Raw genomic sequence first — 27,827 nt, forward strand, 5'->3', positions numbered from 1 at the left:
GTGACATGAAAACGAGGACACTCAGAATAGAGAGTGAGAGAGAAACCTTTGAAATTCCAGGGACATGGCAGAAAGATGGAAGAGCGCAACCCTAATTGCCTCGGGGGCTCTGCTCGGCTGTTCTGCAAGCCTTGCCCTTTACAAGCTTCTTTCAAGGTACTATTTGCAAGCTCCAGAGTTTAGAATTTCAGTATTCTTTGAGAGATTAAACTGTTACACTTCAAAAGCCTCAGATGTTTTGCAATCGAGACATTGTTTACCGATTAAATTGGGAAAATTATCGTGATTATGATTCTTTTGGCAGATCATGACCATAAATCAAACTAATAGATATAATTGGAGCAACCTTTTGTTTTGATGAAAATATTATAGCATGTAAAAGCAATGTATGGTGAATCTCAAGGATGATAAAGTAACACGTCCAGATATCTAGAACTGAAAATAGAAATACGTGATTCAAAATTGAAATGTTCACGTCAAGTCATGATTTTTAGAGCAGTCCATTTCTCTTATCTTATGTCATGACGGTGATAAAATATTCATTTTGATTATCCATTTGAAAAGATGTAACTTTTTAGTTTCGCAATGAAAATGCTTTACTTACATAATGATTAATATTTCAATTTCTAAAGACGATTATTTCTGTATCCTATCCTCATGTATTGCAGAAGGGCAGGATTCCACGGATTTCGTAACACAAAAGTATATTTGTCTGGTTCGCCTGACAATAATGATGCAAATAGTAAGTCCTCCTTTTTCTGGTTTAGCCAAGACCAGTTCTACTTTCTTTGCTATAGAAGCTTGTCCTTATGCTTATGCCATAAGGCTTGGCTCTCCTGTACCTTTTCTTTTCTCCTGTACCTTTTATTTTTGAGATGGTATCTTGTTTCATTTCACATGAAATTAGCAGCTGAAATGTATTCCTTATTTTATAGCAAACCTTTTTAGATAGTTTGTGAGGCACAGGATTGTTTATGATTTTTTCATATTAAATTGCCATATGAGGCACAGGATTGTTTATGATTTTTTCATATTAAATTACCAGCTGAAAGGTTTATCAAAAAAATTACCAGCTGAAAAGGTACTAATCTATTCCAAGTAATTCCTTTTTTATTCTTAGATAAGTTGTGAAGCATAGATTTTCTTGTTTTTGATCTCGGCCATGTTCGATTCTTGGAATCTCTCAAGTTTCTAAATAGTTAACAATAATGAAGCCTGAAGATAATTTTATATAATTGGGCTGCTCTCATTAAAATGTTAGCACTGAGCTTGACTTTTTTATCCTTCAATATTCACATGTGGATGTCTGGGACATGTTATAAACACTGGACTGGCATAGCAAGATGATGTTTAAAATGTATGAAGTGGCATCACTGCAGCTGTCTAAGCAGGATGCGGCCTGTGGTAGAAACTTGAAAAGTACCTCTTATCCCCAAAATATTTTTATATATGTCTCTTCCTAAGGATATTTATCGTACATATTGTCAACTTTGTGCATAAATGGTAATTGTTTGTGCATGTGAGGTTGCAAGAATGTATATATGATTATTTGAGTGAATATACAATTATACATAGTAAGAGTATGCCATTTATGGCTGTAGTGCCGAAGAAATAAACCATTAAGAAACAACTCAGAATAATCATCCATGTATCATGATACAACATTTGAATCCAAAAGATCAAGTTACTATTGCCAAATTCTAGTAGCTGTATCATCTATGCCAATTTGTATATAGAAAAATTCAAATCCGTAAAAATGTTTGAAATTTGGGACTTGGAGGGATTCTTTGCCCAAAGTCTAGGATTAGCGCACAACGGGGCAGGAGTTTTGGAATTTTGCCCTCAGAAATTTTTCCTAAGCCACTGAGGCTTGAGGCTATATGTGTCCACCCCTCTTACCGGAGGTACCACTAAGGCGTTGTCTCGAGCAGTGTTTTACACCATTCATGGGAACAACCTTTGCAGAAGCATCTTGACTTAAGAATTGCAAGAATATGTTTCTTTGTAGACTCAGGCGTTCCAATGCAAGGGCTGCATGGCTGTATTTTTGCTGGATCCTTATGGTTTGTTTGTGGAAGTCATGGACTTGAACTTTCTTTTGCATTGAGGGATAAGAAAGATTGGCTAGTATTTTGTACTTGTACTTCTGTTGCTGGGATATATGCAAAAGGATTAGTTCCTAGCTTCCTCTATGAATTTTTATGGAAATATCAACTGCTAGAAGCCTAAATTAGCTTGTGAAATATTCATTTCTTTTGACATGGGCACACTTCAAAATCAACTGTATCAGGGGCTCCTAATTGCTTGGTTTTGCTGAACTATTCTTCAATCAGGTCCCTATTCTCATTCCTTTATTGGTCTCTCTTACCTTCAGAAGCTTGTTTGATGCTTAAAAATGTTACTTTGGGTTCTGACCTCTTTCTTTTTGAGGGTTGAGAATTTTACTATAGGAACTGACACTTGCCCTATAATAACTAAAACATTTTATTTAGCAGGAAGATTAGGAGATCAGGGGTTGATGAGTTTGGACCTTTTGAAAGATGAAATAGTTTCTGAACAACTTACAAGGTAATTGTAATGTGATAACTTCTGCTACTTGTGGTCACTCGTAGTTGGTTTTATATTTATCAATTTAATTCTACTAATTGTTTTTCTTGTTACATGGAGCAGATTATTTTTGTTGTTGTTATTATTATTGTTGAATATACACATCACTTTTTTAACTATTTAACATTACTCTTTTTCTACAATTCCATCTCAAAATTGTGTGTATTTTGAGTGGTACTTTGAAATTAAAATCAAAATAGGTGGGCGAAATGTTAAATAATTAATATCTTAGGTGCATTTTGACAATTTCCCCTGTTGTTATTGTTTTATGTGGTACCTAGATTATTGAGCTTGCCTCCTCAGTTGGATTTTATGCTGCTGATAATGCTATATTAACATTCCACTCTTGATAGAAAAGACTATGTAATGGTTCTGATTTGGGAATTTGTGCTTGAGGCCATATTAGGCTTTATTTTTTTGGCCAGTCATAGAACTTTTTTTTTTGTTTGGGTGCCTGCACAAATATTACTAACATTATCTATCTATATATATATATATATATATATATATATATATATATATAGCGAGAGAGAGAGGGAGAGAGAGAGAGAGAGAGAGAGAGAGAGATTATGTGTGTGTGTGTGTAAATGTGACCTTTCTTTTTTTTTAAAAAAATACGTCTTTTTGTCGGACATATTCGCAGATGATTCTATATCATAAACCTTATCAACTCGAGAAATATATAATAATGTAAACCATTGTTTTAAAATGCAGGATGCGACCAAAAGTGGTGGAGGGGGGGGGGGGGGGGGGGGGGATGCGGTAGTGCAGGTGCATTGCGGCGATGCGGTCAATAAATATAAAAAAATTCTAAAAAATCTAAAAAACTAGGTTAATGCATAGAAAAAAAATATGGAGGTGATATATGTGATAGTAGGTATTTAGTTTATTCATTAACTCCAAAAGTATTAGCTGTCGGAGATTCTGTATCCACTATCCCTTGATAGAAACTAGAAATTTGAAACTAGCTTCATAAAACATTCAATAATCAACAACCATAGGCACAAATTTGCAACTACAAACTTTAAAGTTACAAAATACTAAAAACTAAAAGTCCATGAAGATTAAAGAGATCTAAAATCAAGCTCAAGAAGAGTCAATATAATCATCATTTTTTTGGGGGATTTAATCCCCCCAAACCCTTTCCTCAAATCAACACCCAAAAGATACAAATCAACAACCAAGCATCAACAAATGCACAAATCGAAGAATTTCAACACATAAAATTTCCACCCAATTATTATTTTTTGATTCAATCGATCCAATAAAAGCCACGGATGTGGTTGAAAAATGTTGTTTGAGGGGTTTAATACTCCCCCAAACCCTTTTCCCAAATTTTTGAAGGTCAAAATGACCTTATTACCACTTCCCTAGGGATACAGTTTAGAAAAAAAATGGTGGAAGATTATTTGGCTTGATGCGGTGAGATGCGGGATGCATCTCTAATGTGGAGAGATGCGGCGCATATGGGGACGCATCTCTCCAAACCGCATATGCGGGGGTTTTCGATGCGTTGCCCAACACATAGCGCCTGATGCGGTTGCATTTTAAAACATTGATATAAACTTATTGAGAGAGTATTAATCGTGAAAACAATTATTGCAAGATTGCCACGAAATATAGATATAGCACTTCTGATTTCTTTCCTACTATAACTTTTCCAACTAAATTTGGCATGCTTTCTTTTAGTTGTGAAGACTGGATGATGAGTTCTAAGGTTTTGGTACGGATGGCTTGCTTTCCAAGTTGTTGTCAATGGTATTGATAGAGGAGGTGGGTAGATGTCTATTGGTGGTGCGCCTTACCTTTAAATGCCTGTACACTTGGTCTTTGAGTAAAGCCCTGTTAAGTTTTCCTCATTTATATGTCCTCATGCTTTATGCTTATGGATTAATATTAGTTTGGGTCGAGTGTGCTCTACTTTGGTACCTACAGTTGCGCATTAGGGACTTGGGCTCTATCTGGGACATAGTGCAATCCATAACTCTTGCCTTGAATACATGAGTGAACTTGAGGCTGGTTATTTTTGGTCTCATGATGTGCATCACCAAACAGGGTCCACAGGTACCCTGTCGAGGTTGGCATAGCTAGGTTGGCAGGTATTATTTGCAGCCGTGAGATGAAAGAGGCTCATGTGACATAGGATGTGGGAGCGCTTTTGAGGCACTTGAGCGTCGACAATGGAATCTTACACAACATGCATATTGCTAGTTGCCTTTCTATGTGATCTTAAAGAGTCTTAGATCTATGCGATCATAGAAAATCTCCGATCTGTGTAATCTTAGAGTCTTGGATCTATGTGATCTTGGAGTTTTATTTGGCGTGTGTGACCGTTAACATACATGTGCCTAAGAGAGACTGCCTTACACAAGGAGATAACCTGGAAGCTCCTATACTCGTATTTTTGATCTGTGTATTGGACCCTAAACTTGTCCTTGGGAAAGCATGTGGAATCTATGGCTACTTGTGGACTATGGCATTTCTATGCTGCCTTGGCCAACTTCGATAGGCCAATTATTAGCCTCTCGCATGGGAGACCTTTGGCTCGTGGTTCGGTCGATGTGGTGAGGTTTAGATGTGGTATAGAATAGTCACAGAGCATCTGGTAGAAGGATTCTGTTTCTGTGCTAGCAAACTCTAGTCAAGAGGTTTTCCAAAGGCTCATTGAGGAAATTTTTTTTATTTGCTATATTTAACAACCTAAATATTGTTGAGTGAATTTTGTATTGAAAGAATAGAGATTTTTGAAATAAAATATTTGTTGTTACTTTGTTTCATAGGAATCAGTGTGGAGCCTACTATTCACACGGATATGGCTTACTCTCTGGCTTTGTTTCATATCCATGTTGGCCACATGACCGATGTGGTCCCCACTAGCCATGGATGCCATGTGGCTTCAAAAGGTCAAGGGTGGAGTGTGGGGCCTCTATGTGTCCTAGGAGGTGCATGGAGCTCATGGGGTCCTAGTACTTTGGTAGCCAATATTTCTAGGTGGTAGGTGGTTAGAAAATGTTTTGAAAAATCTTTTGGTGGTTAAACAATTCTTTTATGGTTAGGAACATAATCTTAGAGGGATCTAAATTTGATTGGAGCTTGTTATGGAATCCAATTGGAAGTGGAAGTTTCTTAGGAAGGTTCTATTGGACTCCACATAGAAATGGAAGAGTATTGGAGCTAGAAATCCTCCTAGGTATAGTGGTTCATTGTAAGCCCTTAATTCATGATGGTTGGACAAGAGATGGATGAGTAAGAGTATAAGACTAAACTTCTTGGGGGTGACTCTAGGCATATTCTGGTGTGCTGATTTTCCTTCAGGATTGGCTGTTTTTGGTGCACATGTTTAAGGATGTGGCAGCAACGTTTCCTAGGGCAAGATATACTTTTATTTTGTATTTTTATGTCTAACCTAATCTATCAAAATTTCAGGGCAAGCATGTGTAAGACCACAGAGATATAGGAGCGTAAATAAAGAGTGCTTGTTCATTTTTTGATGAAATTTTTTAAAAGTTGCACTGTGTCACTTGGTTACACCTCCCACATCTGGAACCTTTTAGTGCTCCAGGATTGCATGGATTCCTTGGGAATTGCTTTCCGAGTTGTCGCCATTGACAGAGGAGTTGGGTAGATGTCTATTGGTGGGGCTCCTTACCTTTAGGGAAGATTTTTTTTCCTTATTTTGAAACACGACAAGTTGTCCAGTTGCTTGGGCTATGGAGCCGGAGTACATGCTGTTTGGAAGTTTGGCAGAACTCGGCAGGATCATGTGGCTTAGATTACAGCAATTTGTCCATGCAAGGCCTTGTTGCACTTGTTCCGTGATGATCCTGGTCCAACTGGACTTTAAGGTTAGTACTCCTTCAAGAGTTAGCAATTTGTGAATTTCAATTAAGGTGGTCATTCATTATTTGCTAAGAGGACTCTGATTTGTGACTATATTCAAATCTTGTTAAACAATTGATGCCAAAGTACTAGCTGACCTCGAAGGCCCATATGTTCACCAGGATGGCTTCTTTGTCAGAATTGCTCTCTATTTCTTTTATGGAAGTGGTTAAGTAATTGTGGTGCAGTGTGTTCTTACATGGTCCATTTTAGTCGATCAATTGACGACGTTAGTGTTGTAGACCCTTCTTTTTCTTTTTGTTACTTTTGCTATTTGGTCTTTTTGATGATTGGCATTTTGTGGACAGTGCACATTTTCTGATCTTAGTCCTCCTAAGCATTTGTCATTGCACTATAAGTGTTGATTTAATGTTCACAATCTCAAAGTTCGCATATATGATGCATGGATACTTTAACGAGTGTTGTATCTATGTCAGACTTTAGATATTGTGCTTCTTTGCAGATCTTTTACATGCTAGCACATATCCTGAGTCCAGCCATGTGTACGTCAGCTATCATTGTACTATCAATATTATTATTACTTCTTTAATGACTTTCAGTTGGATACTTTTGTGCGAAATTTAACTTCATCTTTGCTGGTCCCAAGCCTGGATGAGAAAGGAGGAGGGTTGTGTTGGGTTGGCATCTAGTGTTACTTTTGCCACGTCTTTATCGTGAATCATGACTTTCGTGGAAAATTTTCAGTGGACATTATTATGAGATATTCTTTTATCCATGGATGAAATCCCTAGTTATCCTATTGGGGCTTGTTACATGTGCTCTAGATTTTTCCTTTGCTCCCTTACTCTAAAGACAGAAAAGAAAAATTCAGAAAAAAGGTAACTTAAAAACTTAGTTCAGGAGCTTGGATGCCTGAATTAGGGGCAGGTGTTTATCTTTACACCTATGTTTTACTCAGATATTTTTACTCCTTAAAATGTCTAGGTGTGGTACATGAAATATGGGCATTCAAAGTTTTAGCAGACAATATTTCCTCTCAAACAGAACTGCTTTGTTACGAGTTTTCTGGACATCAATTATGCTTTTGCCTTCTGATTCTGTCTTCTTGTTGCATGGCTCTATATCTGGAGTTCTATTCTATGGTTGCCTTTTTTAGTTGTTTGGGTTTTGAAAGGTCCACGCTTTACTTGGTGTGTATGCTTTTAAAATATGTCCGTGTATAAATTATTGTTTAGTGATTTTCCTCACACTTGAATGATTGGTGATGTCTTCTTTTTTTGTTAACAGGAATATTCAATTCTTTGGCCTGGAATCCCAACAAAAAGTCACAGAATCATTTGTTGTAGTAATTGGTCTAGGAGGAGTTGGGAGCCATGCTGCTGGCATGCTTTTGAGATCAGGAGTAGGCAGGCTCATGCTCGTTGATTTCGATCAGGTCTGCAACCATTCTTTTTATCAATTATTTTATCCGAACATGTAAAATGTAATGCTCACTGATTATGAGACCATCATAACTTGTTTGGAGTCCCAAAAAACTATGAAATCCTCGTTTCTTTGTGAGGTCTCTGCTGAACTAACATTCTGTAATGGTTACGCCATATTTTTGTTGAGAACTATTATAGATTATATCTTTGTGTTTATTGTGGATGGGACGGTTTGGAAATATTGTAAATTATGTCATTATGTGTGATGATAGTTGGGTTTAATTATCCCTATAATGTTGATGTAGCTTGTGCATTTTTATATCTGAAACATTCTCACAATTCAAATGCATTGGCATGCATTGGGCACATCATAGATATGGAGTGACCATGGTTGGAAACTATAAGAGCTTGTTGGACAATTTTAAATAAAAGAACCTCTCTTATGTCCTTTGCCATTGCATGCATACAACATGCCAGAAATTGATAATTTATCTTGCCGTAGTGGGCATCAGAAAATTCAATTCTAAAAATCCTTGCCTTTGATGGGTTTATTTGGATGCATGAATAGTTTCATGGTTTGTGCGAAGGCTGACCACTTAATCTTAGTGTCCAGCTGCATTTTAACTGTCCATCAAATGTCATGCCCACCTAACCCAGGTTTGAAAAAATCCTGGTTCCATCTTAGACAATGATATTTGGGCTGTGATTCTTGATGGAGGGTTAGGATGTAGCTGTACACAACGGTTTTCTGCAGGCCATGCACAGAAAACAGTGTCATTCTCTTATATCTCCAAATCAATGTTGGGTCGATTGCGTTTGCTATTGCAATGGGTTGTCTCATGCCTTGTGGTTGCGTTGGGTGACATAGTTTAGGTCTCTTTAAGCTTAATGAACATAAAATATAGTTGGAGCATGTCCTTGTGCTGCTACCTTAATGGAAAATGCCACACTTCCTACCCGAGGTGTTGATTTCACTTCTGATGCTTGCTATGCAGGGAAAGATTTTAAGTTCTTTTATGTGCAATCCTGGGCACTGATTAAATATGTATTTAAAATTGAACCATAAAATGTTATTTAATATTGATGTTGCCTTTAATTTTCATGATGATTTCATATCTTGCTATGGAATATATGCTATTATTTTGTCAGTGGTGCTATAAATAATAACATGATTATCATTGTACCTTTTTTGTTATATATATATATATATAAATCTGTTTGTGTGTGAGTGTGTGTCAGTGTATGTGTGCGTGTGCGCGCGCGTGTGTGTGAGTGTGTTGTGTGTTATGTGTTGTGTCTGTGAACTTTGTCAAAAGGCATCTGAAGTATCAACTATTGAACATTTCTGATGTAGGAGAATTTGAAGGAACAATAAAATTAGCAAGAAACAAAGCCAAACACAAGCATAATTCAAAGAAACCTAGGGTTTCTTCTCCATACCCCAAGCTAAGGTTCCAAAAGCCTAAGCTTTTCTTTTTCAATTTCTAAAAATTATGTGGAATTTCCCCCTCCATCAATTTCACTTATGAAAGCACACCTTAATTGTCAACTATTCTAACTCATGATTATGTGCCATTTGATGGGATTTTAGGGATCAAATAAAAAAATGGGTGAGACGTCAAATAGTTACACCTCTTGAATATTTGATAAATTTCCCTATGTATACACATTACTATTTTCCTTGCACATTTATTTGTTTATTTTCTCCCTGTGCATTTTGATCTTGAAATTTTGGAATTGTGCTTGTGCAATTGTGTTATGATTTATCAGTTGTTACTAATAAATAGATTTCGACTTACAACCTACTCCAACTTACATATATAGTTAATAGTCACCTTTGACTATTAAGAAAACTGGCAATATTTTCCTACAATGGATTGACTTGTGTGAGTTATGCACCTTTGACTATTAAGGAAACTGGCAGTATTTTCCGACAATGGATTGACTTGTGTGATTAATATTGCTTAGCCTTTTTTACTTTTCATGATTTAGATGCTAGTTTGGCATTATTACATTCCCTTTTTTGGGCAAATGATCTGTAATATTTATTGAGTGATAGTGCCATGGAGGTTTAATTAAATTTTAGGTAGTGCTTTAATACTTTATTCTCTCTTTGGAAATTTGAGGAGCACCATGATATTTTATGTAACACAGACAGTTAATTTTATGTCTCCAAAGGTATCTCTTTCATCACTGAACAGACATGCTGTTGCCACTAGAGATGATGTTGGAACACCAAAGGCGTTGTGTCTTCAAAAGCATTTTGCATCAATATTTCCTGAATGCAAAGTTGAGGCTAAAGTGCAATTATACGATGTCTCTACTGAGGAGGAAATCCTAGGTGGCCGGCCAGATTTTGTTCTGGATTGCATTGATAACATTGATACCAAGGTTAGTCATCAACCCTTGACTTTATTCTTTTATCTATGATTATGGACATCCCTTTCTTTATTGGAATATCACATATAACTGAATTTATTACCCCTTATGATTATGTTTTCGGATGTTATTTTCACTGGTTGGCATTTTACTATTTGATAGTGAATTTGAATAATTCTATTAGTGAGTATATATAATTATCAATAATGTGGCTAGGAAAAGATAGATGCATGCAATAATTTTACTCGGTTATCCATCAATACAATCAATGGGTGGTAAAAATGTGTTCAGCTCTGTGCCTGTGTGTATGTACCATGTGCATGGGTACCTACATATCTTTTTTGTGTTTTTTTTTCTTGAAATATGATTTGACTTACAATATGTCTGGGATGTCTACTGGTCGATGCTGGTGGCTTATGAATAAAATTGACATATTCTGTCATCTTATTCAGAGATGTGCTTGTATCTATTGGAACTTGTTATCCACTCTTTCTGTGACTAGAATGGATGTTGATGTGCTGATGATGTGGTGGACTTGTTTGCCTGAAGTTAATAATCAGAAAGTGAGGTTGCTAAGTAGTGGGTATTTATTTATAGCAGTATGGAGGAGTCTTCGAGGGCTCATCATGTAGAATATTCTCTTTTGGTGAGAGTTAAGGTGGTTAACATGGGAACTGGCAACTGGCTTGATTGGTTAAGGTGTTAACCGTCCAAATGGTATATCCCAGGTTCAAGTCCTTCCACTGGTCTACCCAAAGAAAAAGGTGGTTGATATATATCTGTCATGGCTGAACATGATCAAAGGTCTGCACTACCAAGATTAGGTCTCAAATGCCCATAACCTTCTCATTGTACTTTAAATATTTTAACTTTGATTTGATGTCTAAAAGAAACTTGGCTTATGGATTCAGTTGGGTTAACTGCAATGGTATGGAGATTATGAAGTTTTTATTGGGGTCCATTGGAGCTATAGATGACATAAGCAGGAACACAAGCCATCTTGGTTGAGATGTCTTTTATTTGGGGGTCCTTTCCATGCTAATTATCATCACGAGTGGCTTCCTAGATGCCATACACTGGCTTGGAAGAGATATTATTGTTGGAGACTCACTTTTCGAAGAAACTCCAGGCATTTTCTTGTTGGTTTTGATTGATATTCTTTACCAACCTATGGAGACTAACTCTATGGAAAATAGGCTAAGATTGGTATAATTGGGTGTGCTGCGAAGAAGCTCTTATATGGCACAATGAATTAGCTGTGCTAGAATATCACTCTCTGGAGATCATCCATTACGGACGTATGATTGGCTCTAACATTCTAAAATATTCATTCCTTAAGATAGGTGAGTTTCCTTATAGGATATGTCATCCAGTTAGATTATGACATACTTTCTCGATGTCACATTTTTAGTGCAATTCACCGATTTCCAGTGGAACTGTGGCCTTGTGTATTATTGTCCAATCTTTTGTTCATGCTTAGATCTGACATTATGGGGTCCATGAACTTTTGTTGCAGTTGAGTTCTTTATTTTTCAGAATAAAAACAGCTGAATCTGTTGTTCATCAGGTGGCGCTGCTTGGTGCATGTGTTCGAAGGAATCTAAAGGTCATTTCTGCAACAGGGGCAGGTGCTCGAGCAGATCCAACTCGAATTCGGATTGCTGATTTGAGTCAATCATCTGTGGATCCATTATCACGTGCAGTAAGTACTAACCATAATTGACCTGGGTTTCTTCAGTTCTCATTTGACACACTGATTAAAGGGGAGGTATTGCATACACATTCTATGTATGTTTTATCATACTTCGATTGTTATTAATCGTCCATCTGCAGCGGCTGATGATAGAGATGAAATTTAGTTCTGATGATGGATAGTCACTTGGAGCAACAGTTCATTTCCGTCATCCATCTTGAGAGGTGAAGGTGGATGCCCGTCCTGTGTATGGTGTACCCTGTGAAATTTGAAGGACATCCCTAGTGATATCTTACACTTGGAAGCTTCATGTTGTTAAATCAATATTGGAGATCCTGTTTGGAATGGTTTCCACTCAAATTCTAAAAGTCAAACTTTGGTTATTTGATTTGGTTGATATCTCTCACATTAGTTTCAAGACTTTTTCCAAAATGGATTTCACATGAACATTTATGTCCAATATGCCTGAAAAAAATGGACTTGCTGAATGTGCACATCGGTTATGCCTATGCTTTTTTCTCCATGATCTATTTTTATGGTTGTTTATCTATTTACCTTATCTATTTACCACCTGCCACTATCAACAGCTAATGGTGATCTCCCATTGACATATTATTTGTTTATTACAGTACTATGCATGCCTAAAGCATGACTATCTTTGCTTTTTTCTTCTTCCTCATCATTCCATAATGAACTAATGTCTAGATTATCAAAGCCTGTGCCTGTGTTCCTTGTATTCTACCTCTCTGAAAGGTATGGATCTCTAACGATCCATCATCCTTCAACTGTGTCATCTAGAAATTAACATTTATATATCCTATTTTACAAAGGCACATTTGCTTTCTCTACCTATTATACTTTTCCAATCAATTAATTATGTGAACTTTTCTTCTCGTGCCTGAAATAAACTCTTGTGTCTCCTTTGTTCCATTACTTCTCAATTGCATTTACAACACTTATGATGCAATACAAAGGCCTTCTGAAGTACCTTCTTTCTTGGCAAGCTTGTTTGTTGATACACCTGGATTTCCTTTAAGTAAGGTAGACCCTCAAATTTTCTTTTTCAAGAAAATTTCGTTTCTTGATGATATTAATTTTTGGGTGGAATACTTGGTGTTGATGCTCCAGAAAATAACATTGTTTTGGCTTATCCTTGCTGATTCCTAACAAAAACAATCATCTTTTATCTTCTCGGGTTTTTTCTTCTACAACTTCCTAGGTATCTCCAGCAAGTTGGTTTTTTTCTTCTACAACTTCCTAGGTATCTCCAGAAAAGGCTGAATCCCATGCATAATAGCAAGTTGCATCCTAAGGACGATCGGCAACAATTTCCTATCGTGAACGTAATTCCTTTCATCAGAAATGCTTGCAAGATTTGGCTGCATCTTTTTTGGTATGGAGGCTTTTGGATGCCATTGGGTCGACTAGATAAAAGCTGATCACATGTGGCTTGCTTTGGGACTTGTTTTATTACTCAGAGTTGTTCACAACACCCTGAATATATGGGTGCAAATAGGAATGGTCAACCCGATCCGTATCCATATATGGATGTGGTGGGTTAGGTCTGGGTCCAACAGACCTGGACCCAACCAAGTTTACTGGTTGCCCACAATACTGCTAGAGAGCCAGGGCTTGGTTTTGCCGCCCCTTTTCTGCAATAAAGCCCGGCTGGGGTCTGAAATGAATTTTTGGGGCTAGGCCCAGCTTGGACCGAATGCCTAGTTTAAGGCCTGAGCCCCATCTCAGCGGGCTTTGTATCTTTGCCTGGAAACTCATTTCGAAGATAAACTTAGACACCACTTTACAACTCCGTTCTTTCTTTACCTCTTTCACTCTAGCCGTGTGGTACAAAAGAGAAGAGATGGAGTGAGGAAGCGCCATGCTTTGAGAGATGGAGTCACCAAATCCAATTAAAAGGGTGAAAAAGGATTTTAGAGAGATAAGAAGAGTAAAATCCCAAATGAAAAAAAAAGACTAGTTTTTGGAGAGGAAGAGAAAGATATGGAGACTGGGGGATGGAGAGAGAGAGTATTAGAAAAGACAGATCATACCAGCCCGAATTGAATGATTGACGGGAAAAGGACCAAGAGAGAGAACAAACACAATTTGAGAGGGAAGGAGTGAGAGAGAGAAAACAAATTCCAATATGAAAGAGAGAGGATGAAAATTAAGATTTCACTTTGATTGGGTAGACAAAAGAATTCATCAGATCAGACCAAACCAACAGCAGTACCTCTTACTGCTCTACTTCTCTCAGTACCTCTTACTGCTCTACTTCTCTTTCACTTTGTAACGCTCCTGAGACTGGTCACAGAGCCAAGCTCCAAGGCTACCTCCCAAGACAATTATAAAAGAAAAAACACAAAAAAGATAGAGAGATTTTGGAAGAAAACAAAGTAGAGAGAAAAAATGGGAGGAGAAACAAAAGAGAGAGTGTGAAGAACAAGAAACAAGAGAGAGAAAGTACAATGTTTGATGGCTCACTTGTGAGCTTTTTTGGATAAGCTTTGCCCTCTTCTTTGATCTCTGATGATGCTTACTCCCCTTCATTGCCATAAATTCTTCTTCTCTGTACTAGAGAAGTTGATTAAACCATTTCTCCATCCTTTTCAACTCCTGCTCCTTAATTCTTGTTTTCACCTTTTGTCTCACTTAAATTTCCTGAAATTTTGTGGAGAAAGAGAAGGGCACTAATTTGTTTATGTTATAGTTAATTTGTTGTGCAGCTTGTGCCAAACAACTACATGATGTTCATAGTGGTAGAGCTTGCTGCCCTTTATTGGAGATCAGGAGAAGAACTCAAGTTCAAATTCGATGGAGTGCATTTCATTATGTTTTGGAAGGACCATAATATATAAATAATATGTAGTGAATAGACTAAAATATTCAACTATGGTTTATAGATTTACAATATAATTATTATCTCAAAAGAAAAAATCTATAATAAATATATGAAAATGATTATAGTTTATGGACTATAACAGTATTAGTCCAAAAACTATAGTCCATAGACTATATAATATATAGTCTACATCTATAAACTATTTAATTTCAGGTTGGTTTTGAGACTAAAACAGACCTCTACTGCCCAGCCCAGTCCCAGCATGCGAGCCTTAAGTTCAGACTTGAAAACCCTGCCCTTTGGTAGCCCTATGGAGAGTCATAATCGTATGTGAAAAGTCCATAGGCTAGAAACCTAGTTCTCTTTGTTGGATGTTATTCAAGTGTGAATCTCTACTTTTAAAATCTAAAATTTAATCTCTACAATGTGTCCCCTGTCCCACCCTTCTAATTCAGTTTCAAATGCTCCTCCATATTGGACAATGGGGATTCTTTGATTGATTGTCCCTCAATCTGATCCATCATAGCTAATTAGCTATGGAATAATCTTACCCGTCTAAATTTGGTTGTAACAAAATGGCTCTCCATAGTGGAAAACAGGGATTCTTTAGATCAAATTTCCACCAATCTGATCCCTCATAGCCGTGGAAATAATCACAATGGCATGGTTTTTGGCAGTCAAGAAATTGTTCTACTTCATCCTATCATGTCTGTTGGCACCATGGAGCATTGGTTTGTGCATAATTGGTGATTTGGAGTAATATTCTGTTTTGCTTGTATTGTGACTATAGAGCTCATTTTCTTGTGTCTTTGTTGGTCACATTTTTGAAAAGTAATTGTTGGACAGGTCAGACATCGTCTAAGGAGGGACTATGGGATTGAAGGTGGAATTACTGTTGTCTTCTCTCTGGAGAAGCCCAAGGCAAAGCTGCTCCCCTTTAAAGGATTAAGTGGAGATGAAGAGAATCCTTCCGATTATCAGGTAAAGGGGATTATAAATTTTTTCTCCATAATGAGATGCATGACTTTTGTTGCCTACAGCTTTGAATTTTCTACATAGCATCAGACGAATTTTTATTATTAAATATTGTTCAGAAAACATTATTGACCGTGCTTGTTCATTATAGAATTGTTTCACATGGGATATTTCTTAATAATTATTTCTTTAAGCTATCCTTGTCCTACTCTGTGATATCTACTCACTGTGATTAAATTGTATTATTAGATTGTACCAGGCTTCAGAGTTCGCATTATACCAGTTATGGGAACTGTTCCAGCTATATTTGGCCAAGTGATGGCATCCCATGTTCTGACACAGCTGGCTGGGTTAAGCGTTCACACTGAGCCGGTGGTGAATTTGGATGTGGACCACTATCGAGCTCTTCATCAACGCCTAGTCGAGCACGAGGAAACGTTGTATGGCACTGCGATGCATGTTCAGGTATGTATCATACTGGAGTAACATGCTAAATGGCTGGTTCATAATTATTCAGTGATGTTGCTTTCTCGTTAACCAATTGGTTGCTATGACTTTGTAATACTTTTCTGAGATTAAGTTGGTTCTATATTTTGAAATTAGTGTCAGATCTTGATTCTGTTTGCTTGGGAAAGAGAAGAACTTTAGTGCTCGAGGGTATTTAGGGGAGAATTTGGAATATTTTTTTCCAACTAAAATATGAAAATAGGAGAAAACAAGCGAATGGCATGTGCATTGCACAAAGTCTTATACACAGCTTTTGTCCTTTTTTATTTTTAAACTATGAAGCATTTTGTTTTTCATTTTATTTTTATCTAATATATACCAGGATGAAGCAATTGGATTTTGTTAGCTGTTATTGAAAATTTTCATCTTTGTAACGACTAATAAATGGCAAATTTCTTAATATTAAAATGCTAATGTTCATTATTTTTGGAATATTAATGCTATTTTAAAACAAGAGCTTTGAATATTAGGAAAGATATGAGATGGAGTTCTACTATATCTTATTTTTCATAATTTTAATTGTGATTTTCGTTTTTATTGTATTTTTTCATTTTATTTATACCATGGTATAACAAAGTAACAAACTGGATTTTTCAACTGTTCTTACAATATTTCCTATTCACAGCATCTATTTAAGACAATTTTTAATATTCTAGTCTGTAAATTTTATTATTTTAAATAAGAGATTTAAAATATTGGGAAATAGATGAGATGGGATCTAGGAACTGATTTGACTTTGAGACGGGGATAGATTTAATGAATGTACTTTGAGATAGAGAATGAGAATGGAATATGGGGAAAGAGGTGATCTAGGAACTCTAAAATTGCTCATTCTCTTAGAGAGAGATTTTTAGGAGATTTGGAGGGAAAAAGGAGTCATGGAGATGAATTCAAAATTCACACTCCTATTTATTCTCCCTCAGAAATATAGATTGAAAATAAATTTTTTAAGAATAAAAAACATTTTAAGTACAATCATCTATAAATACAAATTAATCGATTAAAAGACCATTCCTCAATCATTTTTCCATTGATGTACTTTATGTTATAAGTGATAATCACAACCATTTGCAATCTAACTCATAACATCAAAATAAAATTAATGTGAAGGGTTTCAGGCTGGAATATCAAAAGTCAAATTCTAACAAGAAGCTATGATTTGTAAGTTTGAGAATTATCCGTAGTGATATGTGATGATCGGAGGGTCTAAGGCCAAACTAAGCTCAAGACTAACCATAGGCACAATAAAACCTGTGACTTAAATGGTTCAACATGAAAGGTGCACATCAAAATGTTATTCTTAATTTGCACAAAAAGTAGGGTTTGCCTCTATAAGGTACCTAGAGGCTAAAATTAGCTAAGGGAGAGTTCTTTGTTCCTGAAAACTCTAGCTACATTGGCAAACCAAGAAAAAAAATAGAACGAGTTTTTGTTAGCTGTAAGAGCATTATAGGCCTTTAGTAGTTCACGGAGACATTGACACGTTTCAGTGTCGTGTCTGATGCATTCTTCTGGTGCCAAAAATTCAATCACGAAAGCTAACATGGTGAACACATCAATACAAATAGTTGAATGTGTAATATATGAAAGATTATGAAATAGAAATATAGAAATAGAAATAAAAAAGTCATGCATCATCTTTTACCCATTTGTTTTTTCTCAAGGGAAAAGGACTAGGCTCTTCCACTTTGGGAGAAGGTTAAGCCTTCCTCTTATTTCTATGGTGAAGGGTTATCAAGTCCCACCCCACTTTTTTCTCTGGGAATGATTTAGGTAAAATTGTCTTCTCCTTTTCTCTTTCCATGGCAAGCTAAATCAGTAGCATGACTTTAAATTGGGGTTTGATATCCTCAAGATTTAGAACTTTTAGTATTGAGTCTGGTTCCTTATTATATGGTGAGATCTGCAAGCAATAGCCTAGGAAATCACTTTTTTTTTTTCTTATAATCTTGCACCATTTTTTTTTTTATTCTTCCTCCATTCAAAGTTCAAATTCTAAAATAGGTCAGGAGTCTTTTACACTTCAGTTAAACATCCCAACACAGCTGAAAATATATGGACTAAGTATTGACATGTTCGACATGAACCCACCAAAAGAAAACAGGGGTATCACTGTAACACTCGCCTTTAGGCTATTTGGTACGAACAACTTGAATGGAACCAAACAGTTTTTCTTCATTTTGTCTAAGCAGTTGAATCTGAATTATTCACCCGTCTTGGGATGCAGGAAGAGGATTCACAAGAGGGACACCACAAAACAAGTTCAAGATCCATTACCAACTAATTTTAGAAAAGGATTTCGGCAAGGACATAACAGGCTGTGCAAAGCATGATGTTAAATATAATCATAGTGAAATTTCAAGAGCGTAGTAGGAAAAAAAAAAGCTCTTGGTGAGAGGGAATCGATGTGAGAAAGAAAGATGGATAAGATAGAAAAATGGGTAAGTTTGAATATTGATCATATAGAATAAGATTGAACAGGAATAATAATAATCATGGAAAATTTCTATTGTGCAAGTGTTTCATACTCGAATGTAAAATTTGAGAGTAGATTTTAGTCTATAGCACACATCTAATTATCTTGTCTTTCTTCATTTTATAACATTAAGTGAAATTCATCAACTGCCCAATTTCATTGGTGGATGACTAGGGTGTATCCTTCTTCCTCATAATGTCCATTATTATTTTTTAATTGGCCTTGAGAAAAGAAATGTTGCGCCCCAGCTATCCCTTGTTCACATTGGGGGGCTGAGATGAAGTGAAGCTTCACACAAAACTTCATTGCGCTCATTGAATATATTTCCATAGCAAAATGCTATTAAATAGAAGATGTTAGGTGTAAAATTTTTGTTTCTAGTGGATGCCTAGTATTTGACTATAGAGTCCTGCTTTTGGCTCAGTTTGATTGTGAATTCTCATTTTCCATTGCATTCTCAAAGGTAGATGTGGATGAAGTTGTTTATATTGTAAAAGAATTGTGGCACGGGCGGAGTGCAAGAGATCAATTAGCGAGAGATGTAGGACGAGGAATGTGGAGGTCTGTTAATGAACTAATTCTTGTCAGGTAATGAGATGGATTTATCATTGCTAATTTTTATAGTAAGAAAATGCTTTTATTAATTGTACGGATTGCTTTTATTTATCGCATAAAAATTAGGAAAATTTATCAAATACCCATGATAGATGAACTATTTAACATTCTACCCGTTTGCAGGTACTCCAACTCAAGATCATGTGTTCTTTTATTGGTATTTACAAATATACATGCCAAATGATTCAATCTACAACCAATTTGAATGATGTGACACTCATAGTCATCTCGACTATCTCCGTAGCGATTTAGGAATGAGTATAACGATTGGGTAACTTTTGTAGCCCCTCCCAATCCAACCAGCTCTGATGCCCACTCTCATCACAGCTTGTACTCGTTCTCAGGGTCCTTGTGTCACCAACTTTTGATTAAGTGGCCTCATTATCTTCATCATCTCCATCTTCCCCTTGCACCTCATCAAATTAAGAATTCATTAGTGAACCAGAAAATGTTAATCCTCTTCCAAGAAGAAATGAACAAGAAACTTGTGATGAAACGTTGAAGAGGTTGTAGAACCGAGGATTAAGAGAGCGAAGAGAAATATATCGTATAATTACACTTGATTGTTATATCAACCTAGTGGTGGCTAACCAAAATAAAGTTAAAGTGTTGATTGAAACACTCATGGCTTCAAATATGGAGGAAGAACCTTTTTCATTAAGTGAAGCATTAGTATATGATGCTGTATTTTGGAGAGAGGCCATAAATAGTGAGATGGACTCTATTCTTGCTAGTAAGATGTGGAAGTTGGTAGACTTGACACCCTTTTTAAAACCCATTGACTATAAATAGATTTTCAAAAGGAAAAACGGAATGCCGATGGGTTTATTAACAAGTATAAGGCCACATTAGTTGCCAAAGGTTTTAAACAAAAGGAAGGCATATAGCCATAGATTGTTTTGACATATATACTCCTGTTGTAATAATATCTACCATATATGTGCTACTCTTACCTCAATTAACTATCTAATTATTCACCAAATGGATGTGAAAACCACATTTTTAAATGGTGAATTAAAAGAAGAAATTTATATGGAACAACCCAAGGGGTTTGTTATACCAGGCCAACAACACAGTGTGTAAATTGGTCAAATCTTTGTATGGGCTGAAACAGGTTCTAAAACAATGGCATGTGAAATTTGATAGTATAGTATTATCGAATGGTTTCAAGAGAAATGAGGTAGACAAGTGTGTGTATAGTAAGGGAATTAATTCAATGTGTGCTGTAATATGTTTGTAATTGCTCACTTTTGGCCCTGACTTAGAAATTAGGGAGGAAACTAAAGGGTTCCGCGGAGCTAACTGTGATAAGAAGGATCTAGGATAGGTCATGTGATACTTGGTAAAAGGTAGTGAGAAAGGATGATGCATTAGTTTTAAATTTTAACCCAATCCTACCATATCAAAAAGATGCTCAATAAATTTGAGAGTGTTTTGATTGTAAGCTTTCACTCAAACTGATTGACATAAAGCTAATGAAAAATGAAGGGACATGTATTTCTCAAATTGAGTATGCAAGAGTAATTGGTAGTTTGATGTATGCAACAAGATGCATACGGGCTTGATATTGCATATGCAGTGGGTAAACTTAGTATATTCACTAGTTGCTCAAGTAGATAGCTTTGGGATGCAATCTCTTGAGTTTTGAGACATCTCAAAGGAACTATCAATTTTGGCATATATTATTCTAGTTGTCTCACAGTGTTGGAAGGATATAGTAATGGGAGTTGGAGCATGGAACTCAAAGATTCACTATCCACATTTGGATGGGTATTCACCTTGGGAGTTGAAGTGGTATCATGGGGCTCATAGAAGCAAACATGCATTTCTTGATCTACTTTGGAGTCGAAGTTCATCGCATTAGATTCTGCTTGTGGAGAAACTTGCTTAATGGTATTTCTTATTGCCTAAACCGATACAGGTGATCACAATTACTTGTGATAACTGTGCCACAGTTGCCTAAGCAAATAACTATGTTTATAAAGGCAAATCTAGACAAATTGCACACAGACATGGTTATGTCCAAATGTTGATAAAAGATAGAGTGCTAAGTATAGAATTTGTGAGATCAAAGGAGAATTTGGCTGATCCTTTGACTGAAAGCCTTATGAGGGAAGACATCAATGGGATAGAATGGGACTAAAATCCATAAAGTAACCATCAAAGGTGGGAACTCAATCTAGTCTTTTGTTACCTTAAGAGATCGATATACAATATGGTAATAACAAGCCGTTTGTGTGGTTAGTAGATCATTAGACACGATTAAGTGATTTGTAAGTACCCATTCTAGGGAGATTCATGCTGTAGATAAGTCTAGTGATGCATGTGTGAGACGAAGTTGAGCATTGCTCTTAATGATGTGTATAACTGGTATTTGTTGGGGCATTTAATATACAGGGGGAACCCTTGATAGACTCACCTATAGGATGGTGGAAGTGAGGCTGCTTCTTATGAGATTGGACTCATTCCTAGAGCGCTCTTGGAATTGGGATATAAGCTCAAGCCCTATAACGAGTTGGTAGTATATAGACACAAGACTGTTTATGTCCTTTGTTATGCTACCGGTATGTTGGATATAAGCTACCATGGAGTTTGATGTACTTTCTAGTGTATTCACTAAGTGGATGTTCAAATCGAAAGATACCTTTGTGGTATGTGAATGACATATGCAATATTCGAAAAAATGTCGGCAGTGCTTGGGCGGCCGGGGGGTCCTAGCCCGAGCGCCTAGGCTGCTGCCCAGATTTCTGGGCGTCCTAGGTGGAAGAATAGGGGTGGGAGTTGTCTGAAAAAACTGTTTTAAGTCCAAATTCTTTGTAAAAATGCATACTGAGGCATTCTTAATACATTTTTTTATGTTCAATCCATCCAAATTCCTAAGACAAACCAAAGTATTGGAGATTTGGACAATTAGTTAATAACACATTAGGAAATATAGGATAATATAATCCAACATTCAAATTCAGTACTACACTACTAGTAGACTAGACTACTAGTTAGTAAGTACTAACACAACCACAAGGACAATATAATAATCATATAGTCACAAACTCACATGTCACAATTCACAAATCATCAATTATAAACCAATTAATCCATACTCCATAGTCCAATGCTCAACCCAAACACCATAGAGCATACTTCTTATTAACCCGTACTCATAATGACATAACACATATCCATAATAGATACACTCCATACCATTACCATGATTACCATCCCAATCTATAGTACATACTCTATACATTAGAGGGGGGGGAAAAAATGTTTGGATCAAAATTTCAAAACTTAGACTTAACCAGTCAATGTAAAAGGAAAGAAAAAATGGGTTTTTTTTTACTCTAATATGTAAAAAAAAAAGGGTTTAGGACACAAAAAACCCTAAACCCCCCCCCCCTGTTTAGAGTGCAAAAAATGCCCGCTCAATGCTAGAGAGACGTATTGCATCTCATCAAAACTCCTCCAGTATATGTGGAGAGGCATATATGGGCCATGAGAGTATATGTATCCCAGAGTTTCGGCTCAAGTTGAAACGTCTTCATAGTCTCTTATCATAGATCGTTAGTTACGATGCAAATGTGTGACTGACGATGGATTATATATATATATATATATATAATGGTGCACCACGGTGGAGGGCATGGGCACATCACTGTGTGCGTGCATTGGGTGCCTGGGGACCTAGTGCCCAGGAAGGCTGCCTAGGCCTGGACGATGCACCCAGGCCCCCCTAGCCCACCTAGGTGCTAGGCGGGCCCTTTTTGAAACACTGGACATGTGTGGCCTAATGTTTTCATATTGTTTTGAATGAGTGACGGAAACTGTTGTATTTTGCTTTAGAAAATACCGTGCTACTTCAAAATAATATCTTTTTTTTACTATAGTAGTCTGAAAAGTGTGTTTTGTCTTATTTCTAGATAGAGAAGTTATGGGTTATTTATCCCACATTAGAGAATGTGATAAAAAAAGTCATGCTTAAATATGCCTCTTATCTTCTACACTTGTGTTCTAAGAAACAAAGGGAGAGAAGGCCTATATAGAGCACGAGAATCGGCGAATACGCATGCGCATGTGCACGTGACTGTGTAAAGGAGCTTGATATTGCACTTTGCACTTTGCACATTCGCATTGATGCAAGAGGAGTCCCTAGCTCGCGCATGTGTGTGGGTTGGGCTCATGGTTCGTAGAACGTTTGCTGCTATAGGTGGAGCCTTCAGTGGTTTTAGCAGCATTCCTGTGATTTGGCTTTGATACTTGGCAATCCTCTAGAGAAGGCATGTTATTCTACCAGTTATAAAGTTTGTTGCTATAGGTGAAGCCTTCAGTGGTTCTAGCAGCATTCCTATTATTTGGCTTTGGTACTTGACATTCCACTAGAGAAGACATGTTGTTCTACCAATGTGCTTTTCCTGCGACTGGTAGAACATGTAGTTGATATCGGGGTGATGTATTGAGCGGGATGGTTAGGTTTATGGAACCCGAAGAGGCCATGTCACTGTTGGCTATCCTGTTACATGTTAGTTGCAACAAATGTATCGTTTTGATGGTTGAGATTTGAAGAGTCAGAACACTTCGCTTAACAAGTACTTGAATAGTCACATGGAGTGGTTGGAAAGGCACTTTTTCTCTATAAATAGGGATTTGTTTTCCTCCTTTAAAGAAGAAGCATTCTACCATTTTACGAATTTTCTTTCTAGAAAAAAAGGCTGTTCCGGTGTTCTAGAATCTCAGTACTTGTGTTTTTATATTGACAAGATAATTTTTTACAATCCTCTACTTTCTTGTATCCCAAGGCCATATTTGCTGGGCAAACTTATATGCATACTGATTTATATTAGTAAGGGGCAAATATTGTTTTATATACTGAACTTTTCGTACTTGAAAACTGGGGGATTGAAGTATCTACTTTACACAAGTTACTTTTATTTGCCTCGTTTCACCCACCAGTTCCAGCATTTCAAATGTTTGATTTGATGGGCTTCCAGATCTTTGCTTAAAACCTTAGAGACGCCATTATTGACCTCATCGTTCGGCTCATAAATGGTTTCTCCTTTTGCTTTATCACAGCATTATTTATAATTACAAGTAGTTGCATTCAAATAACTTATCTATCCCTGGTCTTTGATTCTACTATGCAAGGTTTTTAACACAAATGCAGACCTAAAGCTTTAATTGTGTTAGTGAATGGTTAATGGTGACTCCCTGTGCGACATATATTTCCTTAATCTTGATTACCGTAGGCACCTCTATTCTTTTCCTTCTTGTGGAGTGAATAATAGTTGTTCCTTTTGTATTCTTCATCTAATCTTCGTTGTAGCATTTCAAGGCACCCTCTTCGAGAAACTTGAGTGTTTTTATCTATGAAAATATACCACTGTATTATGTTTAAGTTGCATATAACAGAGGCAGTCGTATAATTATGCTAGTCTTTCCTGTTTATTGGTCACATGCAGATAGAAGCTATTATTGTTTATAGAGGATAGACCATCTCTCATTTAGTTTGAATTATCCAGGTGGGATCAGTCAAAGCCTGCATCTGTGTTAAACTTGTTTCTTTTGAAATTCCAAGAGGTAAATTTTCTTCTTCTCTTGCCTGTAAGAAGTGATTCATTTCATACTCCTAGGGGTGCATGTAATAGCAACTTCCATATCTGTTGTATCGGCATAGCTGACACCTATATCTTATTTGTCTTGGGAAGCATTTGTCCATCACGTTCTACTTTGAAAACCACACTTGTATGCATGGGTACAAGGGTATGCATCTTTAGTTTCTCTCTCACACTTTTTTTTTTTTGTTTTTTTGCATGGTTACAAACATACACACTCACACACAGGGTAAAACAAGAAATCAATTGGGCTCATTGTTTCAAAAAGGGCTAGGCGGCACCCAGGCAGCCGTGGGGGTCTAGGCCGCCCAATGCCTAGGCATGCGCCCAGAACTTGGGCGGCCCAGTTGAAAAAAAGAAGAAGATAGAAGTTGAAAAGAGATTACCATAATCCATATTTTCATACAATGCTAAAACATTAAAACCTTACAAGCATACATTGATAGTCTGATACACAAAAGTTCGATGGTAGAAACTAACAATGAGAAAAAAAATATACAAAAATTCAAAAAAAATATACAATCTAGGACACAACAGTCAACACACAACATCAAGAGTCAAGCACTCAATCGTCTTCAACTCTTCATTCTTCAGTCATCATCATCATCATCATCATCATTAGAAGGAATAGGGTAAGCCTCATCATACGCATCAGATTTGAGGCCATCAGCATTAGAGTTATCTCCCTCTTTAATATAACGCTCGTCCTCATCTGTTTCTTCTGAATCTGCATCTTCCTCCTCCTCTTTTTTTACCTCCCTCTTATTATGTGCAGATGAGGCCCTAAGAGTCTTGGCTGCTCTACCCTTTTCTCTCTTTTTGTGTTTCTTTGAACTCAAATGTTGTATAATCTCCTCTTAGTAGCCTCAATAACATTTTTACACGTGGCAACATCCCCTTTTAATACTGTCAATGTGTTTTTTGAACCAATAAATTCTCCAATTAGTATCCTTTCCACAATAATTACATTTAATACAATTTTTGTCATTCGAATTCGGGCTATAACCATACTTCCAACCCGGATTACTACTTCTAGAAGAATTTGGAGAAGATATTTCCATAGAATAATGTTCATTTTTATCCTTTTCTGGTTCTTCTAAATTTAGAAATTGTCTAATCCCGAATAGCTTCAGGAACTTTTTTACAACAAGCAACATTCCCTTTAATACATGCAATATGTTTCTTGAATCGGTTGATACCCCCATCGGTATCTTTTTCACAAAAATTACACTTTATACAATTTTTATCGTTTGGCTTCGAGTTCTGACCATATTTCCAATCGGGATCATTTCTTAGAAGAACAAAAAATAGATTTATTCAAATGACAAGGATTTTGTTCCTGTTTTTGTTTTACAGAACTCATATATTGCTTAATCTTTTCTCTGATACCTTCAGGAACGTTTTTACAAGGGGCAACATCCCCCTTAATACCGGCAAGATGTTTTTTAAACTTGTTTATGCCCCTTTTTGTATAATTTTCACAATAATTGTATCTAATGCAATTTTTGGATTCGGGTTATATCCATATTTTCAACCCAGATCTCCACTCGATTAGATCCTAAAGAAGATATCTTAAAATAAAACAAGCAATCTAAAAAATAAAGTTTTCCACTTAGTATTACGCGAACTCCAAACTCCCATTTCTGAGATGTTTTCTGGTGTTGACATATTAAAAAATACCCTCTAATAGGATTAAAAAACTACAAACTCCAAACTCCAAACTCCCACCTCTGAAATGTTTTTTCAAAAACACGGTCTAATAGGATTAAAAAACTCCAAAACTAAATATTAAATCTTATCTACCTGGGTGATGCCTGGATCCATTTTCGTAACTTTGGGAAACATTATGATCCAATGAAAATAAAAAAATCTAGTTTGTTTGAAGGTTTTTTTTTTGTTCTCTAAATTTAGTTTGGTGGAGGTTTCTTTTTCTCTATGGGTTCATGTCATTTTAAGTTTAAAATGAACGTAAAACACATCCTTAAAAGCTTTTATATTTTAAAAAAAACTCTAGAATAAAAAAAAACTCATTTCGGGCGGGGCGCAGACATCAGGGACTGAGGACAAACTTTGGTCCCTTAAGCTTGGGCGATCCTTGAGGCCCAACTTTGGTCCCCTAAGCTTGGGCGATGGGCATAGGCCTTCTTGACCGCCTAGGCGCTGGGCAGTCTGCTCTTAAAAGAGTGATGTTTGGGCTGGAGTTGAATGTTTAGCTGAGGAAAAGGCTTATTAGGGTAGCTGACATCTCTCTTGAAATGAAAATAGTTGGGAAGACAATTTCACGTGTGGATCAGGAAATCTTGTTGAATCATGAGAACTAAAAATATCTAGTTCATGCTTATCGTTATTGAGGAATGTGTTGCAATTGTTCTGTGCTGTTCCTCATAGAGAACACCTGGTCTGTATAGGCAGAAGAGCATGAATCGACGACCCTTGATCAAATAAGAGAGAAGGAGCCCGATTTTTACTCAATGGTAACTCATGTCCTTGAGCGAGCTGCTTTGGACTTTGGCCTCTAGTTCTTATCAGGCACGCAGCAGCATATATAATTATCAGTTATTTCTCTCTCCCCCCTTTGCTCTTAGCATGTCATTAGGAATTTTCAATGCGAGAATCATGGAAACTAAATATTATATAATGTAGTGGGGAAACATTTTTTTTATTTTCCCTCATAATTATCGATTTCAATTTCAAATTTCAAAGGATAATATTTAAAGCTAAAAGACAGTATGCACCTTTGGGAGTATGCTGTCCATTTATTCTCTCGGGTAAACCCCCACCTAGGATTAACTTTAGCATCCCAAATTTTGGCTCATATATTAATGTAAAAAAAAATCCTAATTGTACCCTTTAAGCACTTGAA

At 36.6% G+C, this 27,827-nt stretch overlaps 1 protein-coding gene across 22 annotated transcripts; it reads left to right on the top strand.

Moving 5' to 3' along the window:
• LOC18421759 (NAD(P)-binding Rossmann-fold superfamily protein) lies at positions 1-27,687 on the top strand. Of its 22 annotated transcripts, none has more exons than XR_016054023.1 (13): positions 1-156; positions 669-742; positions 2,291-2,333; positions 2,496-2,568; positions 7,735-7,882; positions 10,050-10,262; positions 11,818-11,952; positions 15,632-15,766; positions 16,010-16,225; positions 18,495-18,708; positions 19,207-19,331; positions 24,872-24,929; positions 27,373-27,687. XR_016054023.1 is itself a non-coding variant. In XM_088864715.1 (12 exons), the coding sequence occupies exons 4-12, from the start codon at positions 2,519-2,521 to the stop codon at positions 27,481-27,483; spliced, it is 1,191 nt and encodes a 396-aa protein (XP_088720841.1). In that variant the 5' UTR covers positions 1-156; positions 669-742; positions 2,291-2,333; positions 2,496-2,518; the 3' UTR covers positions 27,484-27,687. The 22 variants fall into 22 exon arrangements, 7 of the variants coding, with proteins under 7 accessions (XP_088720841.1, XP_088720842.1, XP_020517827.1 ...); XR_016054022.1 differs by having other exon boundaries at positions 19,211-19,331; XR_016054024.1 differs by lacking the exon at positions 18,495-18,708 and having other exon boundaries at positions 19,211-19,331.
• The last annotated feature ends 140 nt before the right edge of the window (positions 27,688-27,827 follow it).

Source organism: Amborella trichopoda, chromosome 4 (genome assembly GCF_054954075.1).
Source record: "Amborella trichopoda isolate Santa Cruz 75 chromosome 4, AtrichopodaSantaCruz75HAP2 v2.0, whole genome shotgun sequence".
NCBI lineage: Eukaryota > Viridiplantae > Streptophyta > Magnoliopsida > Amborellales > Amborellaceae > Amborella > Amborella trichopoda.

Coding starts and splice junctions, on each gene's coding strand:
- LOC18421759 (XM_020662168.2), top strand. CDS start 65: ATGGCAGAAAGATGGAAGAGCGCAACCCTAATTGCCTCGGGGGCTCTG. Junction 743..2,492: donor TGACAATAATGATGCAAATA/GTAAGTCCTCCT, acceptor CATTTTATTTAG/CAGGAAGATTAGGAGATCAG. Junction 7,883..10,049: donor TGCTCGTTGATTTCGATCAG/GTCTGCAACCAT, acceptor ATGTCTCCAAAG/GTATCTCTTTCATCACTGAA.